The sequence below is a fragment of the Mus musculus genome, chromosome X, assembly GCF_000001635.26.
Source record: "Mus musculus strain C57BL/6J chromosome X, GRCm38.p6 C57BL/6J".
Lineage (NCBI taxonomy): Eukaryota > Metazoa > Chordata > Mammalia > Rodentia > Muridae > Mus > Mus musculus.
Genome location: NC_000086.7, coordinates 140,652,122 through 140,667,457, shown reverse-complemented (window position 1 = coordinate 140,667,457; position 15,336 = coordinate 140,652,122). Strand labels below are relative to the sequence as shown.

The window sequence follows — 15,336 nt, the reverse complement described above, 5'->3', positions numbered from 1 at the left end:
AATATGAGCCCAAAATACTGGGTCAAGGGCAGGTCCTCACTCAACACAGACAGCAGAGGCTTCTGTACATTAAAGGTGCTTTGAAAAATATTGACTCACTGCTGCTAGGTGCTAATTTTGCTTATATAGCCAGACCTAAATGTATCTATATTACTTTTATTGGTCATTAACTAACTCCCCCCATGTAGACTAAAAAAATGGGTGAGGTTGAATATTCAAATGAGTCTGACTCACATTGTTAGGGTAAAGTGTAATCAATATGATTTATGACTCGACTTAAAATCATCACCATTACTTTCTATGCCTAATTGTATATATGTTTCCATTCAGTTGCATATACATTCATGAAACAAATTGACTTAAGATCTAAATTACAATGATAATTTGAATCTCAAGGGAACTAATAATGGCAAATTAGGGTTCCTGTAAATTAGTGTTCCCATTTATACCCAGTCAATCCAGTAACCCAATAAAGGATAAATGAAGTGCTTTCATTGAAGAGTATAATGCTGAGGTTTATAGAATCCTTTTATCTTCAAAGGACCAAGCCAATACTCACAATACCCAGTACACAATATTATGCCTTTTATGCAAGTGAAGCAACTGTGAAAGAGAGGTCATACAAATGTCTAAAGGCCTTAAAGCCAATGCAACGTCACATCTGGAATGAACTCTCTGATCTTCTTGGCTTCCAGGCTTGTGTTTCAACCACATGAAACGAGTTTTGTAAGGAACAATCACGAGAAATCTAATTCATATTATGAGTCTGTGTTAAGCTAATTGATTGAGCAGGAATATATAAAAATAGCAAAGATTGATTCTCCCTTGGGGCAGTGATGAGCAGAGAGGAGGAGGTTAAAAAAAGGTGGGGATGCTGGGATAGGAATCTAGGGTACAGCAAAAGCTCCCCAAGCAGAAGTGAGCAAGAATGTAAACTCTCCATTTAGCAACTCCATCTTCTATTGGAATAGTGTCAGAGATCTGATTCGATTTCAGAGAGGAAATGGAATGGGATTAAAGTCAACTCTTGTGGTCCAATTCGAGAATCAGATTAATTAATCCCCACACAATAGTTGTGTACTATTACAGTTTCCAATGTCTTGCTTCATAAATACTCCTCCTTAGAGACAGACACACAACTAATGCCATTCAGCAGCCCCACCCTCCAAAATCTTCAAAAAAAATCAAAGTGATTGAAAAGCAAGAAGCCGCATTGCACAGGTTGACAGAGAAAAGCTGAGAGTGCAGGAACTCTGGTGGGAGATGTGGGGGCTTGAATAGAGACAGTACCTAAGGAGTGTGGAAGAGTGGGGAAAGTGAAGAGTCCAACAATCCCTGGATCCTAATTTCCTCCTCTAAATCGAAATGCCTCCTAAATAAATAAATACTATGCTGCACGTGAAGTGCGAAACAACCCAAGCCAGCTCATAACCAGTAATGTTCCAGTAATTTTTATGAGCCCGGAATGGAAAAGGCTCCCCTGTCCCTGCTTCAGTCGCAGTGTGTCCTATGGACACACTCAAGTTTTTCCCTCTCCACCCCCCCCCCCCCCACGGGGCTGCTTTCACAGCTAGGCCAGAAATAAAGAACCACCCAGACAGAGACCTGAAGATCGTTTCCCCAGCAGGGAGGAAAAGGGGAGGGAGAATTAAGTTTCTCCCGGGGTTCCCGCTCGCAGGGTGTCCACAGAATCTCAGGCTGCTGCGCCAGCACCACTGAGCCAACCGCCGACCTCGGGGCGCCGCCCGGGCCGAGGACGCCGTGGATTTCGGGAGCGTGGGAAGGCGGCTGCGCCCTTTCCCAGACTTGCGCCTAGGCGCCACGAGAGCTGAGCCGCTCCACTGCTTTCTCCCTGCTCGGCCTGGCCAAGCGGGAGGCCTCGGGCCGGTCCCCAGCCTGGGATCTAGGAGTGCAAACTCCTTCCCAGGAGGGCAGCGGCAGGAGCTCGGGTCACAACAGTGTGACAGACAACCGGGGCCCTGCCATTGCCGCCAGGACCCCGTCTCCCCCCTCTTGCCGCCCCCCCCCCCAAGCCCAAGTGTCCTCGGCCAGTTCCAGCCCCGGCGGCACCTGAAGAGCAGCAGGAGCCAGCCAGGGCCAAGCCCGGCGCGGGCGGCGACACTAGCCACCCCACCACCACCACCATCCCCCCGGGCCTCGGCGAGGGGACGCGTTTTACCCATATTGTTCCCGGGTGCCAGCCATCTCCTACGCGCGCCGGGGAGCGCCGGGCGCTCGCCGGCCTCCGCAGCAAGCTGGCTCGGGCTCCCGTGCAAGCTCCCGGGCCGCTGTCGCTGCTGCCGCCGCCGCCGCCGCCACCACCACTCTAGGCCGCCGCCCGCCTTCGCCGCTGCGGCCGCCGCCGCCGCCGCGCAACAGCCGGGATCCGCCAGCCCGCGCGCCCCACGGGGGACAGCACGGAGACCGCGACGTTCCCGCGTCTAGGTCTCCCGGGCTAAACTTAAAGAGTTTTCGCCTCTCGGTCCAGAGGCAGCACCATGACACCACCGCAGCACCACACTGTCATTTCCGCCGCAGCAGAGGGAAAAAAAAGGCAATCCCTTCGAAAGGAGGGTGGAGTGGGGGCAAGCAGAGCCGAGGCTGACACCCTACGGGAGCACGGGGAGGGGCCGGGCAGAAGGGGCGCTGGGCCACCTTCCTAGGCTCACCTTCCGCCGCCCCCGCCACTCCCAACTCCCCGTGCCCCTCCTCTGGAGGCGCGCTTACATGTTTTCTCCCCTGGCAGGAGTGACCAGAGAAACCCGAGCAAGCAAAGGCAGTGGGTGGGTGGGGTTCAGATTACTACTGTACCTACCAGCTGATTCCAGCAGCCTTTTCTCCAGCACCCTGTCATCTTGATGGAAGACACAGGGAGAAGGGGCCTGAGCAGGCGCGCACGAGCGTGTGTGTGTGTGTGTGTGTGTGTGTGTGTGTGTGTGTGTGTGTGTTTGCGCGTCCACGACCGGGTGGTGTGTGTGAAGCGCAGAAGGAAGACTGTGGCCAAACTCTTCACCCACCTACCTCCCTTCTACATCCACAAACCCCCAGATGAGAGCAAGGAGAAGGCTGTTGCACTCGCCAATGAAAAGAGTGTGCCTGGATCCTCCTCACAGGTCCTACTGGTGAAGCTGTTGTATGCAAAGTTAACTAGAGAGTAAAACAAAAATAGTGGAGGAGACAGAGAAGGGCAGACAATTGAAGGAAACCCAACCCCTTTTTCTTTTGACAAAGGGAGAATGGCAATGTTCTATTGGACTTGGGCACAAGTTGTTCAGGTGGATTAAAGCCACTAAAAGTGTATGGGGTAAGGTTTCTTTTGCACCTTCAGATCCTTGACCAATACAAAAGGGTCACTGCCAAGAGGACAATGAGGCAGATGCTAGCCATCCAGAATACAATGTCCCTAATAAGATCCATTTGGAAGCCAGGAGCCTCCCATTGGTCTGGATACAGCCTGTCTTTTAACCTATCACTGGCTCAAAGACTACCACCTCCCCCCAACACACACACACACACACACACACACACACACACACACACACTTAAAAGGTAGATGAGAGAAGGAAGCCACCTCAGAGGATATTCTTTCTAGCTCCACTCAAAATGAGGAAGGAATAAAGCAATCCGAAACAGCCCCTCTCACATGGGCCTCCCATTACTGTGCTTGGGAACAAATCCAGAAAAAAAAATGAAGGTAGATGGGTGTGTCTTATCAGGGAACCAATAGCAGTCAGCCAACAGCACTGTTAAACAAACCTGCTAGAGAACACTGGAGTGGAAATGAAGGGAAAAACCCAACCACATTACCTAAAAGGAAGTACAGCACCAAGAGATGTAAAAGTTAATGTGTCATATCCAAAGCACAGACAACAAGAGCAAAACCAAACAAATGAGACTACATAGCACCAACACCTACACAGCAGAGTACACAACCGACACATTGGGAATGGGAGAAAATGTTTTAAAACCATATATGCATGATAAGGACTTACTGTCTAGAATATGTGTTTTAAAAGGGGCAGAGAACTTAAATGGGTATTTTTCAAAAATAGAAAAATAGCAGATAATAAGATATTTAATGTGACTAATCATCAGGAAAATGGGAAATAAAACAGTGGAGATGTGTTGTATTTGGTTAACAGGATTATACTGTATTCTTGGACAAGGTCAGATGGGTAAATTCTCTACCATAGGACCTTTGACTCAATAAAACACTTGATTTCTTTTAAGTTCATGAGTCAGAAATCTGCTGATTTGCTGGGCAAATTCACCACACAAATATTAGAAATAATTATATATGTATATTTTATGTGTGTGCATCTATATTTACATTTATTTGGAGTCAGTCTGCCTGCGGAGAGACCCAGGTTGTTTAGTAACTAGGAAACTAAGGGCGATACGTCTAGTAGTGTGAAAAGGGACGTAGGGATATTTGTGGACAAATAAGTATTCTCAGTAAAGATACCTCTAAAGTTGATTGCACTGGTTATCTGGAGGACAGGAATAGGAAGGAAACAATGTTAACTTTCTGCTACTGTGATGAAAATCTGAGAAACTACTTAGGAGGAAAGATTTATTTTGGATTATGATTTCAGAGTTTTCAGTCTGTAGTCACTGGTCCTATTGATTCTGATGCTATGGGGAAGCAGAACACCATGATGGGACTGTAAAGGAACTTGCCTCACAGTAAGGAGGGAGGAGAGGGGAGGACGGGGAGGAGGAGGGGGTGGGAATAGGAGTTCAGAGTCCCAGTATACCATTCAAGGGCACATACCTAAGGGCCTACTTCCTATAACCAAGTCCCAGCTCCTAGTTTCCACCACCTCCCAATAGTCCTTTAAACCATGAATGCATCAGTGGACAAGTCAGTTGATGAGGTTAAAGCCTTTGTGATTCAGTTCATTCCCAAAGGACCCGCTTGGAACACCCACTGGTACAGAGTGGGCAAGTTGGCCTTCAACACATAAGCTTTTGCTGGGACATTTCAAACCCAAACCATGACAGGTAAGCATCCAGCACTGTATATGTTGTTTTGCATTTCTCAAATATTTTATTGACCTCTTAGAAACAAATTTAAAGGGTAAGGAGCATTGAGATAGGAAGTAGAATGGAGGATGCTAGGGACCAGTGGGAGAAGGAAATGAAACATCCTTTAAAGCGTACATGGTTTCTGTCTTGGATTTTTGAAATTTTTCTAGAAATAATTTGTTTTGTGAATGTATTTAATGCTACTGAATTGAACACTAAAAAGTGGTTAAAGTGTCAAAGTGTATGTTGTTAAAAAGTGAAAGATAGAAGTAGCACACTGGACAACTATAGATTATTCCACCTGTGGAAGATAGATCTTCGAGCCTGGTAACACCTTGTACACGATTCAAACCTAGAACTGAGATTAGTTTGTATGGAGATCTTTCAATAACTGCATATTGTGCGTTAAGAATGTTTTATGGATAGGGCATGGTGGTATATGCCTTTAGTCCTAGCACTAGAGAGGCAAAGACAGGTGGATCTGAGTTTGACGCTAGCCTGGTCTACAGAGTGAGTTCCAAGACAGTCAGGAATGCACAGAGAAACCCTGTCTTGAACACTAAAATTAAACAAAAAAAAAAGGAAAGCTTTTTGATAGTTTAGTTTAAAACAAAACAAAAGGTATGACTACAAAAAGAATGAGTCACAAATTGAAGTGAGAACTCAGTTGCACTACAGTCTCACTTGGTAAGATCCCCCACAGTGCAGTGAAGACTATTCTAGAACATAACGGAGTGACCACTTTCATTAGGGTGTACCTGAACAAAGCTAGCTCCATCTTGGTGGAGCTAACAGTAAAGGAGGTTTGATTTTAATGGCTTTTCTCACCCATTAGAAATGATCCCACCCTTTGTATTTTAGTCCATCTCCCCTGCACCTGAGTTTCCAGTGCTTCAGAGTCTCTGGCTTAAGAGAGCCCTGCACAAAATACCCAACCCTGCCTCTCCTCCCTAGGGAATGTTCTGGACCTTTCCTTTCCCCTCCTCACGACTTAACAGCTGCTGGGTTCCTTTTACAAAGGACCTTGCTAAGTGATTAAGGAATTCAATCAACTAACTCAAGCTAAATGTTAATAGCTTCATTTGTCTCTCTATTAGGAGATAATATTTTAATTTTAACAGAGGCCTTCAATGTATTAATTCAAAGGAATGACTAATGGCTTGTGTGGGTGGGAGTGGGGGATGGGGAGATTTTGCTAATCACATCACATAAGCAGCTGCTTTGAAAATATCCCCACTTTCAACGGTTTTATGCAAATTGCTCACTGTAAATTTATTAAAGTAAATGTTTTGTATCTGGCATGAGATGCAAAATTGGCTGGGAGTATGTGATGAAATTATTTGTTTATAATTATTTAATGGTTACCTTTGTATATAACATATGTTGATCCTATTAACAAAATAAATCTGGGCCCATAAAAAAAATTGTTTGACAGATTCAGCTGGAGGTGTTTAATTGAATTAGTCTGAAGCTGACTCACCACACCACAGGCCTGCAGTATGAAAGGGACAGCTCATCGGGCTATTTTTTTTCCAACTGAGAATGTAAGGGGGAGGGAGTGGCTGCAGATACTTTCTTCAGAGAACAGCACAGAGGCCAGTCTGTTCCACAAGGGAAAAAAAAATCACAGAAGGCTGATTTTGTTGTACAAGAACATCATTGCTTCTGCAGAAGGGGACCTTATACTGCTCTCAAAAGAAGCAGCTACTTGTCTGAAATCCAGAGGTTGACCAAAAGCTTCTCTAAGCAAGCAGCTCTTAACAGGATGGTGAGAAGAAAAGCACTTTCGGCACAGTCTTGTCAATAGGACACTGTTCTAAAACTCCAGTGGTAAATGCACTCCACAGTCTGCTTGAAAGAGAGTGGTTCAAAATAATTATGTTCCTACTGTGGAGAAATAGCATGTGCCTGGTGCATTTTATTCTTTCATTTCCACTCTGCTACCGTTTTCATGTTTTATAACTTTTCTGAGTTGTTCTAATAAACATGTATGTTTGCTCTCTGCATTGCATTGGTCCTAGAGGTTTAATGTGCCATCAGGGCCAATCTAAATCTTACCACCGACCAGGTCTTCCCAATCAACAGTGTCGGTTACTTACTGTCTGGCTTCCACAACAACACACCTTTCCTGGTTTTCCTACCACCTCACTACATGTTCCTCAGGTTCTGTTGTTTCTTCCTCCTGTTTTTCTATCCCTGAAGACTGTATCCCACAGAGCTCAGGTCTGGACTCCCCTTTCCATAAATAGTCACTTCAGTGGGAGACCCTCTAGTCCTATGATTTCCAGTGTGATCCATATACTGATGGATCCCAGTGTGATTCATATACCCAGTTTTATTTCCCCATCTCAGATCTCTTCCTTGGGTCCAAGCTCTCACATGAATCTCAGTGCTTTCCGGCTCCAGTTGCCTGCCTAATAGGCAATGTTAAGAATATGGCCAAAAAGGACCTCTCACTTTCTATGCCCATTCCATTTCATTTAGTGGTATCACCCAGCTACCTAAAACAGACTCTGGCATGCCATCCTAGACACTTTCCATGCCCCAGCGCCCAACATCTAACTGGTAATCTAGTCAGGTTTTCATTTTCCCACTTCTGGCCCATGATCCTTTCAAAATGGAAATCTAATCATTTAAAACCTCAACCCCTGCTACAAACTCTGTCTCCTCTCATTGCCATTAAAAGAAATTGCAAATTGCAAAAGGTATAGCAGACCTGGCAGTAGCCATTCTCTGCCAAACTCTCCAACTTCATCTTATACAACTCCCATCCTTGCCCACAATAATCCAAGCACAATGGCCTTCTAATACCCTTGAAAAGACACACGGAGGCTGGTGAGATGCCCTTCCAAAGGTCCTGAGTTCAAATCCCCAGTAACCACATGGTGGCTCACAACCACCTGTAATGAGACCTGATGCCCTCTTCTGGGATGTCTGAAGACAGCTACAGTGTACTTACATATAATAAATAAATAAATCTTAAAAAAAAAAAAGACAAGACACACCACTCTTAGACACCCCCAAGAACATCACATGCTCTTACCTCTCTTTCAAATTGTACTTCCTCCCACTCTCCATAAGTCTGTCCAATGTCTTCTCTTAGATTACAGAGCACCTGATCAGATAATCCTTTCTGATCACCCCACCTAAAGTAGCACCATCTCCAGCACCCTAGTCCTTTTTATTTTGGAAACTTATCACCAGATATAAAACAACACATATGTTTATTTTATGCCCTCATATATTCATGCACAAACACAAATATGCATTCCATGAGAGTGAGAGTTTTGCCTATCTATCACTGGTCTATCTCCAACACATCAAACAGTACCTGGATCATAAGTGCTAAGTTTTGCCACATAATATAAGTAAATTGATGAAAGACTATGGTCCAGAGATGACCTTTGCAACCTGAGCTAGATCTACCCTAACTTTCAATCCATAGTGAGAATATGGAGAGACTCTTTTGGCAGAACTAGTACAGTCATAACAGGCTCGTGGTGGGAGGCCAGACACATGACTCAGAGCCTCAAATGCAGATATTCTAATTACTAAATTGGCTCTGTAATAAACTCTACCGCCCCTTAAGATATGAACTGATATTTTGGGGGGTGGAAGGATTTGGTCAAACACGTGTAAGAAAAAAAAATGCTACAGACTAACTCAGTGACTCATGGCACATATTAGCATTTGAAGACTCTAAGAAGTTCTGTCAGAAATAAAATCTATTTGTCCTTTGTGTAATATTTCCCCCCAACATGTTTGACCATGAAACATTTATAGTCTATCCACTGGTTACCATATCACAGGGGGATAGCAAAGTAGTCCATAGTATAATGCTTATTTAATATGTGTAAGACACTGAATCCCATCTCTAACACCACAGTAAAACACATCTTACAATATCCAACCTTGAAAGAACAGTTTTTGGAAGCACTGTCATATAGATAAAAGAGGAGTGTGTGTGTGTGTGTGTGTGTGTGTGTGCTGGATATTGATCAACATTAAATTAAGATCTAATCTTAATTTATTAACACTAATAAATTTATTAATACTAATCAAAAGATTCACTTGTGAAATGAAGTAGAGCGGGGTGCAAATTTAAAATGAGGTAATGAGGGGGCTGGAGAGATGGTTGAGCAGTTAAGAACACTGCTGCTCTTCCAGAGGTCCTAAATTCAATTCCCAGAACCTGTATGGCAGCTCACAACCTTCTATAGGATCCGATGCCCTCTTCTGGTCTGCAAATGTACATGCAAACTAAACATGGATAGCCATAAAATAAATATTTAAAACGAGGCAAAAATTGAAGACAGCAATCCTGTTAATATAGACCTATTAAGAGTAAAGTGACCTACAGTAAGTGAACAGAGTTGCTCTGAATTCAAAGAAGTATTCCCAGGTAACTGACAATCTGCAAAAAATGAATGAGTTGGTAAGATGCTTGTCATGCAAGTATGACGTCTTGAATTTGATCTCTGGACCCACATAGAATCTGGACAAGGTGGCATATGCTTCTAATCCCAGTATGGGAAAGGTAGGGACAGGTGGGTCCCTGGGGATTTACTGGCCAGCCAGCCTAGCCTAATCCGGATCCAAAGTTTCTACTGAGACTCTTATCTTAAAAATAATAAGGTGGATGGTTCATGAAAACTAACATCTAAGGTTTAAGTAACTAGCCTCCACGTGGATGCATGTATACACATGTACATATATACCTGAATACACATTAACATGCATACACACATGAATACACATGGATATCCATGATACACTGATCCTTAGGAATACATAAAGCAGAGAATGGTATTAATACTAAATTAAAACACTAAAGATGAGCAGCTATTATAAGGAAAGGGGGTGATAAGGCTAAATACTGCCTGTTTTTAATCACAGCATGCAAGAATCAAGGTCAGGCAGTTCTCCATGAGTTTGAAGCTAGCCTGTCTACACAAAAGTTGAAGACCAACCAGGGATACATAGTGAGACCCTGTCTAACAAAAACTAGTAGGACAGGGGGAACATCACATACACATATATGTACATGTGTATACATGCATCCACGTGGAGGCTAGTTACTTAAACCTTAGATGTTAGTTTTCATGAATTTGCAAAGCAATGGTCAGTGGAATAAAAGTTGGCTTGAAGTCAAGACACATTGTTATTGCTCTTACCCATCTCAGTATGTCTTTTAGGTCTTTGAGCACTCTACATTGGCCCATGATTATAGCCTCTGTATGTGATGTTCCCTCTGCCTAGAACAGAGATAACCAAACCTTTTTTTCTGAAGTAGGCATATGGAAATATTTCAGGCTTTCTGAGACATACTACCTCTATCTCAACTACTCAGCTCTGCAATGACTCCATAAGTAACATCAGCAATACATAAACAACAACACTTTACTTTCAGAAAGAAAATGTGGCAGATTTGGACCAAGTAATAAAGTTGTTTAATATGAATCAAACAATACAAATATCTTCATATGACTAATCCTTTTTAATCAGAATTTAACATAAATGTTATTGTCTAAGATGTCACTATCTAAAGCAGCTACACACTGATTTGCTTTCAGTACTTTGAAATCTAGCTATTTTAATTATTTTTATTGTTCCTATCCTAAAATGTTACTTTCTTGGTTGTTGATTTTTCCAACCTCCCCCACACACCAAAATAATAAGGAACATTTATTAAGCTTTTTTTGTATATTTGGCACTGATCTGAACACTCACCATGCATTAAGTTCTTAAATCTGTACAATAACCTATTGACAATAATCCCTAATTGACTCGTTTTGTGGATGAGGAAATGAAAACTGAATCATTGAGTAATTTATTCTCAGTCAATTTATTCTCAGCTGAGTGATGGTTCCAGGATTTACACCCTGGCCCCCAAACAGTGTGCTACACCGAATCTCAATGATAAGCTCCCCAGGGCATGTATCCTGTCTGTCTTGTTTAGTGATGGCTATTGTACAACGCCTAGCATCTGGTAAATGGTCAATGTCAGTGCAATAAAAACTCTAAGATTCTCTATTAAATGGATTCAGTATTCAAGAAACTTGAAATTTGATTTCTTTTTGATGAGGCTACTATATGAGACAAGAGAAAAGAAGTGCAATGTTGTATGTTGTGGTTTGAATGAGAATATCCAAAGTGAAATGCCTAGTTCTTTAATACCACCTCCTCAATTACTGACATCATCTGTTATTTCCACGCTGGAAACCTACAAGCCAATTTTGCTCCCAATCTGCTTTCATTCTCCCCTTATCTGAACACGTACCCCATATCAAATTATTGTAATGCTCAAAATTTATCACATATCTGGTGACTATAATCATCCTTTTGGTTTCTTTCCTAGTTTTGTATCTATTCCATTCTCAGCACTCCTTCCAGAAATACTCTTTAGTTTATTTATTCTTTGTGAGGTGTGTGTGTGTGTGTGTGTGTGTGTGTGTATGTGTGTGATGTATGTGTGGAATTACATGTATGTAGAGGTCAAAGAACTCCTTTCGGAAGTCAGTTCTTTCCTTCCTCTTCCTCTATGGAACTGAACTCGGGACAGTAGATTTTCATGGCTAATGCTTTTATCAATAGAGTCATCTCACTGAGTGTAGAATTAGCCTTTCATAAATGAAAATTTGAGAATGAGGTATGATGGCACAAGCCTATTATATGACCACTGAGTAGGCTGGGGCAGGAGATAGTGAGTTTGAGGCCAGCCTGAACTAGATGGTCAACTACCCAGAAATACTTTGTTTCAAGGAGAGTAAATATTTTCTTATATAATGGTACACTGCCTTCCAGATAGGGCTCAAGATACCTTAGGACCTACACAAATCTTCTCAAACTTGAAAGCTACTATTATCACACCTAATATTTTAGAAATTACAGGTTGCTTTCATTACTGTAGTTCTTTATTATTTTGTTTCATTCAGATTTGCTTGGGGCAATTTTTGAGATATTAATATATAGAGAACTGAATCTACACATCACACACACACACAAAATTTTATCTGTAAGCATATATATACATACATACATACATACATACATACATACCAAGTCCATTTAGCTTTGCTTACATGTACGTCAGTTCAGAGCTGAACACTTGGGATTGGAAAAATTATACAGAAGGGCCTACCTGGAAGAAACTAATTCTCTCTCAGCAGCCACTGATAATCTGTAATTCTTAATCTAGGGTTAGAATCTTGTGAGATTTCATTTGTCCACATTGGCAAATGAACTAGTGTTGACATTTTGTCATTCTCGTTCGGGCAACGATATTGTTAAGATTTCAGGGGTGCATATTCCCTGTCTTGTCTTGGACACAATAGGAGGAATACAGGAGTCTCCCAAAACAATATGGCCTATTATTACTGCCTTTGGTTGCCTTATAGGATTTGAAGACACTTGGCTGAAAACATATACACTTTAAAAGAAAAAGAAAACAGGCTTGGAAAAACTGATCTGGAACTGACCTGAAAATCTTTTCCCTGAGGTTCTCGTGGTATCCTAAGGTGATATGCAAGCTGCTGAGAGGGGGAGCAAGTAGCAGTCCTATCCGGCTATAAAGTCTATGAACCACAAAAATGACCGGCCTGGGAAGATGTCCTCAGTGGTGCAACAGTGGCACTTATATCTTGTAGGTAACAAACAGCTGCTAATTGAACGTAAGATCCTCTCAATCAGAAGGAATCCATACCTGGTAATGTTAACCAAGCCAACTATCAACTGCAATACAGAGAATAAGTGACCATGCGGACAAGACTAGACCACATTGAGTCCTCACAACTTGTTATGTAGATGTGATGTCAAAAGACTATAATCCAAGAACATGAGGAGCTGAGGCAGAATGCTCATAAGTTTGAATCCATCACTGACTGACCACACAGAGATGCTGTTTCAGGAGACAAAAAAAAGAGGTTGCTCACCTGAACTTACTGAAGAAAATTTAATGAATACTAATTTCAGACTGTACTGTATTATAGTTCTGAGGTTGGAGCAGAGAATATGTTTGTTTACAAGTTGATTTAGATGAGGTGAGAATCACTGAAAACAGGGTCCATAAGTCTTTCCAAACCCTTAAATTCTCTAATTCCTGAAACATTTTCATGAAAGGAAAAAGAACTCAAGTATGTACTACTGTGAGAAACCACTCATCTATTCACTGAAGTCAGTTATCTAGAAGGGACTTTAAATTTCCAAGAAAATCTCAGTTTCAAAGACTGAAAAATGTAGTCCAGACAGAATAAGCAGAAATATATCAAAATATATGACAATTAATACAGCAATCTTATATTTCATTTCAAAGAACTTTCAATATATGCTTACATAATAAAATAAAATATACACCTGTGACTATAAAACAATTTGTTTGGTTATCATGGTTATTTTACATACTATAAATCAAAGTCATTATTCTAGGGTTTAGCTTTCGAATGTAAATTAAATCCCTTGCCCGAAGCAGCCTATGGTTTTGTAAGGGAAAGACAAATAAACACACAATTTATAAAGCAGCAAAGTAGAATAGCTACAAGCTGCTGCAGAATGTGTAAAATGAAGTCATATTATTAAAGGGGGTAATAAGAGAGATGGGTCTAAAAGAAGAATAGAAGTTACCTAGGGGAAGGAGGGTGTTTATGAAAGATGCACACACACACACACTTAAAAATAAAATAAATATTTTAAAAACTGTTGGTCAAATAAATTTATAATAGAGCTATTAAATAGTATTAATGATAAAAAAAAGAAAGATGGGATGGTAGCTCAGAAGCCAAAGAGAATATGATAACTTCAATAATGTGATGATATTGTAAGCACACAGGCTGAATCTGGAGTGGAATGAAGAAGAGGTGATGAAGCTGTCATAGGATAGGCCATAAAAGTCCCATATGACATTTCCAGAACCATGAACGCAATTTGGAATCTTTGAATGATTATGAATGTGGATTTGGCATAATGACATTTGCATGGTAAAGTAAATATTCAAATAGCTATGGAAAGGATAGACTAAAAGGGATGGGGACTGAAGCAAGGGGAATGTTCAAAAACAACTTAGTTAAGTAGGAAGGACTGAAGAGGGCACATATATGAAAGGGATTTAAAATGTAAGTAGAATTGGAACAAAACAAGTGAAGGAAAAATCAGGTTTCTGTTTGTACACAAGGGATGGCAGTGCCACTAAGTTCTTCAAAGCAGAGTGCAGAAAGAAGAGCCACCTTTTAAGGAGCATGGGAATTAGGACATAGGAAAGAATGGCAAGATCAGCTTTGGACTTAAGCTCTGGAACAACTAGCCAGAACTGAGCTGAAAAATCATGTTCTGATGATTCTCAGAAAAAGTGAAGGCTGCTAAGACAGGAGTGGATACAAGCAGGCACACTGAAATTATGATGGCAGATAAATTAATCAAGGGAGAGGCTGCACAATGAATTGAGAGCTAAGTTGTGGACCAAATCTTGGAGAACATCAACATTTACATGTGACAGAAGAAAAGTAACTATAGAAAAAAGACAGAATGGCCAGACAGAGGTAGAGAGGTTAAGAAAAAGAGGAGAGTGGAACACCATACAGCTAATTGTATTGGTATCCTATTACAGCTTTACAAAATGACAAGTATTGTGGCTGAAAACAACACAAACTTATTACCTTATACTTCTGAAGATTATGAATCTAAAGTTAGTATTATTAAGCTAAAGTTAAGGTCTCAAGATGGCTGATTCCTTATAGAGGTGCTAAGAAACAATACATGTCTTTATACTTCTTGCTGTCTAGAGATTCTCTGCATTTTTTATTAAATATTTTATTTTATTTTTATTGGATATTTTATGTATTTAGATTTCAAATGTTATCCCCTTCCTGGTTTTCCCTCCAGAATCCCCCTACCCATCCCCACTTCCCCCTGCTTCTATGAAGGTGCTCCCCTTCCCACCCACCCACTCCCACCTCACTGCCCTGGCATTCCCCTACACTGGGGAATCAAGCCTACACAGGACCTCCTATTGATGCCAGACAATGGCATCTTCTGCTACTTATGGAGCTGGAGCTATGGGTCCCTCCATGTGTATTCTTTGGTTGGCAGTTTAGTCCCTGGGAGCTCTGGGGGTCTGGTTGGTTCATATTATTGTTCTTCCTATAGGGCTGCAAACCCCTTCAGCTCCTTCAGTCTTTTCTCTAATTCCTCCATTGGGGACCTCGTGCTAAGTCCAATGTTTGAGTGCAAGAATCCTCCTCTGTATTTGTCAGGCTCTGGCAGAGCCTCTCAGGAAATAACAATAACAACCTCCTGTCAGCAAGCACTTGTTAGCAT

At 41.7% G+C, this 15,336-nt stretch overlaps 1 protein-coding gene across 4 annotated transcripts in view; it reads right to left on the bottom strand.

Moving 5' to 3' along the window:
* The window catches only part of Mid2 (midline 2), a 103,412-nt gene extending 100,258 nt beyond the window's left edge, over positions 1 to 3,154 (bottom strand). For 2 of the 4 annotated variants that reach the window (NM_001358367.1, NM_001358366.1), the window contains exon 1: positions 2,180 to 2,502. In NM_001358367.1, the coding sequence (NP_001345296.1) occupies positions 2,180 to 2,183 (4 nt within the window). In that variant the 5' untranslated portion in view covers positions 2,184 to 2,502. Of the gene's footprint in view, positions 1 to 2,179; positions 2,503 to 2,815 lie in introns of those variants that run through there. The other 2 variants (XM_006528524.4, NM_011845.3) reach the window with 2 other exon arrangements.
* Between the last annotated feature and the right edge of the window lie 12,182 nt (positions 3,155 to 15,336).